Source organism: Brachycentrus maculatus, unplaced genomic scaffold, assembly GCF_059751285.1.
Source record: "Brachycentrus maculatus isolate JH-2025_06_01 unplaced genomic scaffold, ASM5975128v1 h1tg000252l, whole genome shotgun sequence".
NCBI classification, from domain to species: Eukaryota; Metazoa; Arthropoda; class Insecta; order Trichoptera; family Brachycentridae; genus Brachycentrus; species Brachycentrus maculatus.
Genome location: NW_028281003.1, coordinates 460,363 through 464,795, shown reverse-complemented (window position 1 = coordinate 464,795; position 4,433 = coordinate 460,363). Strand labels below are relative to the sequence as shown.

Below are 4,433 nucleotides of genomic sequence, written 5' to 3'. Positions count from 1 at the left end.
ACTAAAAGTCATTTAATTTACCTTGCAATGAGATCGAAATCATTTTGATACACAAATATTTAGTCAACAAAAAAGATTTTTACTTACAATGGATGTTAGGTTCCAATATAATAATCGGTTTTGCTCGCAAACTTATTAAATTCTTTCAAAACTATAAAACATAGAATAAGTCGATATTTGCAGTACGGAGACTATATACGTGTGGTCTGAAAAGAAGAAATTGTACAAGGATCCTTGGACCGCTTGTTTCCAAAGGCGCGTTGGTATCCAGGTCAAGTGTATATTTATTTTGAGCATATTCGCTAAAATAAAACAACTTTTACCTAAAACTCTGGCACTGATTTTTTATGATATTAATGTTTCTTAATTAATATTTTCCAAAACACTAAATTTCCAGTTACTACTTTACAATGGCGTGAGGTAATGATACTTTTCTGGGGAGGTTAGGAAATAAAATACGAGTTTTCATTTACAAATGTATGTATTTAAAATCTAGCGTTTGACTTAGTCCGCAATATTAAATTACAATAAATATTTTACAAACATATCGAACGAATTCCTAATAGGACCCTTACTTGATACGTAAAAAAGTTTTTGAGACATCCAGCAAATCGTCTTAACTCTAAAAATAGTTAAATATAAAATAAAAAATACAAAAAAAAACTAAAGTAAATTTTTAAACTTAGTTTACCTTCGTTATAATCACTCTAATTTTATTCCTAATTCTTTCCTGACATCCTCGTTAAATTAAAAATAGTTAAGTTCTAGAGATGGTGTACACACCAATAAATAAATAAATACAATTTTGCGCAACAGCGCGATATATCCGTATTTAGTTCAGAAGGTTTGCAGATCGTGAAAAACGAATATCGCTTGGCATAAAGAGAAAATTGAACATTTGGTAGAGTAAGTAACTTTTACAGTAGGTACTTCTTTATGTATAATTTATTACGGGGCAAATGTAAATACCAGCGGGAGTTGAATTTAGCTGACATTCCACGCTGTTCTGAATAATAACGTTATAACTACAAAAATGGAGGGTGCCAAGTCAATGCGATTACTTATGTAAACTAACTTTATCAAAGATGCACATTAAACCGTTTGCGGGCAATTGTTAAAGTAGATATCGTTATATAATGCAAGTAGGTAATAAAGTAAACGATACAAAAGTACTCTGTGGGATGTACGAGTATTTACATAAATTTGATTGTTGCGAAACACTTTCTATTTTATTTTTTACAGGAACAAAAAATACCCATTAACTTCGATCGATATTATGATAAAGATAAATGAAGAAACATATCTTATTAATAGTAGCTATTTTATCTCGGTGTATCTTAAATGTAGAGTCTTTACAAGTGTAGCAAAATATGACACTGAATTTATTTGGACAAGAATCAAAATATAATAATATCGAGCAAACGCTACATATTATAATATTTAAAGAATAGTAAATACTATTCGGTAATCTAGTTCATTATATCGCGGGACATAGCGGTAGTGTGTGTGTGGGATATGGGCGGCTGTAGCCGTCGTACTCGTACAGAATGCGCAACACGAAGTTACGACTCCATACATCGCGCTCCACACTCCACACACGGTAAGAAGTTAAGAATTTCGTCATTGTCTTTGAGCGCAATATGTAGGGCGAGTCAGCCAAACCGGTTAGAGTGCCGTCTCTCTCGGTACTCTCCCGCGATATTTGCCAAAACTGTATCGATAAAAAGTTAAGTCTTTCGAAATAGGCTGACGGGTTACAGGGGAACAGGGAGCCGATCAGCGGGAGTAGAGGGCGAGGTCCGATATCCTCCTCTGGCGGGCGCCGGTGTGGAAGCCGCGCGTGCCGTCGGGCCCCGAGGGCGGCCGCACCAGCTGGTCGTGGCACATGGCGGCGCTGTTGGAGCGCGAGCGGACGCACGGCGGGCCCTGGCTGCAGTTGGACCAGCGCCGCGAGCCCTCGTACTCCGCGCTAGACACCGAGCAGTTGGAGATGCGGCGCGACAGGTAGGCGTCCGAGTCGCGGCTGCCGGAGGACAGCCGGCGCGGCGAGTAGTAGTAGCCGGAGGAGTCGGACGAATGGCTGCACGAGGACATGCGGCGCGGCACCCAGGCCGGCTCGGGCACGCGCGGCATGTAGCCGGACGAGCCCCTGCGCAGCCGGTAGCGCGGGTCTCCGCGGATCCAGTACTCCATCTCGGCTTCGGAGCCGCTGCAGCACGGCGAGTACTCGAACTCTCCCGTCAGCCGGTTGGAGCTCGGCTTCTTGCCGTTCAGGGCGCGCTTCTTCTTGTCGGGGTTGGGCACGCAGTTCAGTTCGTGAACCTTCATGGTCTGCCCGTAGCCGGGGAAGTCGTCGTGCTGCATGGCCACCGCGTTCCTCGCGGACTCCGACTCCGTGAACTCCACTATCGCGCACACCAGGCCGGCGAGCGAGGGGTTCTTGTTGATGAACTGCCTCACATCCGACGGGACCGGGTTGCCGGGTCGCAGCACGCGTATGAGGGCTATTTCGCCACATTTCGAGAATAATCGGGAGACGTTTTCTATCGTCGGCTTTTCCATGGGTAAATTAACGGCTACTATAGTTCTAGAGGGCGTCGTCTCGTCATACTGCGGCAGGGGTTCTAATCTCCTAAGCTTCGTTCCCGGTTCGTTTATCTCCAGTTTGCTGGACCTCTTGAGAGAAGCGGCGACTACCCTCCAATCCTTGGTGAGGTGCTTGACTCGCTTGAAACTCGAAATAAGTTTGAGGGAAACGTACCCTTCCTTGTTTCTCTTGACGTGCTTGAGGAGGAAAGCGTCCTTGGTTATGTTGACGTCGGAGAAGTAGAATTCTACCTGGGCTACGATTCTGTCGGCCAGTTCGTCGGAGGGCGGAGTGAAGGGGGGCTCCTGGGGGTCCAGAGTGACCTCGCAGCCGGAGTCCTTCCCGCCCCCCGTGGAGCCCGCGTCGGACGCGGAGTCCGACAGGTCGGCCATGAGAGCCCCTTCGTCCTCCGCCGGAGTCCCCTCGGGCTCGTCCCCCGACTTGTCCTCCGATCCTCTTCTGTCGAACGACATGGACACGTCGCTGTCTATCGAGGAGATACTATCCCTGGTATCGGAGTGCTTCATGGGTCCGTGAGAGAATCCCAAACTTCCCACCGTGTCTGTCTTCTCCAGTTCCTCCTCGCGCGCCGGAATATTCTCCACGGTAGTCATATTTGCTACTTTTAGTATACTATTCAAATATTCTTAACACAAATCGATCACAATTTTTATCACTTTTTCAATCAGCCGTTACTGATTTATATATATTTTTTTAATTATTATTTATTTATATGATTTATAATAATATAAATAAATTGGCGTGTCAGGATGGACCAATTATGTATCTTATTAGATATTATCACAAATAGTTCGCACCACTCGGGAATTCCTCCGAGGAAAGTTACTCTGGATGGTAGTATGGTATGTGCGGAGAGTAGAGCAGTCGTCAGCACACGTTGTGCTGAGTGCGGAGTGTTGCGCAAGATGCCCTCCGGCGAGTTGCACAACTCGAGTCCTGCGGAGCGGCCGACCTCAGTGTTGCCTGCTGGCTGGTGGAGAAAGCGCGCGGTTCTGCGCCACTCGTCACTCGGATAGTTACTGCCCCGAGATAATCCTCTTTAGATATTTTCCCCAACTTTTCAGCAAACCGTTCTCTCGAACTCTCGAATCTGTTACAACAAAAAATACTCGGAATGACTTTTCGATCGTTAAACGAAAGCGCCGATCCGCGTATCACGATTTCTTTCTACCGGCAAATTGAAATTTGCGCGACGCTGACAGAACGGAATACTGTACGCGACGAAGACTCGATTTCGCTGTCCGGAAATCGGACGATGTCGAGAGCACGCGGAGAGTGCCGCTACTGCCACAACAGTCCGTACGTGACCTAGCTGTCGGTCAGAGGACCACTGGCGCGCGCCAGTCAGCGCCGCCTTATATACCCGCCCTCCCTCGCCGACTCGGGGTGGGGTGGAAAATCCGGAGGGAGGACGGATAGCCTCCACCGCTGTCAAGTATAAGGCCCGCCGTTACAGTCCTATAGTCGCCGGACAACTTCCCGATACCGGCGAACCGCGAACCGGCGCGCGCGAACCCTCCTCGGCGGACTTTTCTATCCGCTAAACGGAGCGATTTTCTGATCGTTAGCCTTCAACTAACCAAAAAATACTCGATACCTTACAGTTCAGTAGAGAATGCGTCGTGAGAGACAGTCAAGGATTTTTTCTTAACTGTGCCAAATTAGGACGAATGTCAGTCATTCAGTTTCCAATTGTAACGTATTATACTGGAGATGAATGTCATTCTTAATATATCAATATAAAACACGACAATGGCAAATCTATAATATTAGGAATTGTATGTTAGAAATAAATATCCAAAAGGTACTGAGATAAAATTGTTAT

The 4,433-nt window shown here is 45.9% G+C and overlaps 1 protein-coding gene across 1 annotated transcript; it reads right to left on the bottom strand.

The window, feature by feature from the left end:
* Positions 1-462: 462 nt before the first annotated feature.
* On the bottom strand, positions 463-3,915 carry LOC148306127 (uncharacterized). The gene has a single exon (XM_088265573.1). It carries the CDS (start codon positions 3,199-3,201, stop codon positions 1,777-1,779), a length of 1,425 nt encoding a protein of 474 aa, XP_088121699.1. The 5' UTR covers positions 3,202-3,915; the 3' UTR covers positions 463-1,776.
* Positions 3,916-4,433: the final 518 nt, after the last annotated feature.

Bases quoted from the DNA above. Each gene is read 5' to 3' on its own strand.
- LOC148306127 (XM_088265573.1), bottom strand. From the start codon at position 3,201: ATGACTACCGTGGAGAATATTCCGGCGCGCGAGGAGGAACTGGAGAAG.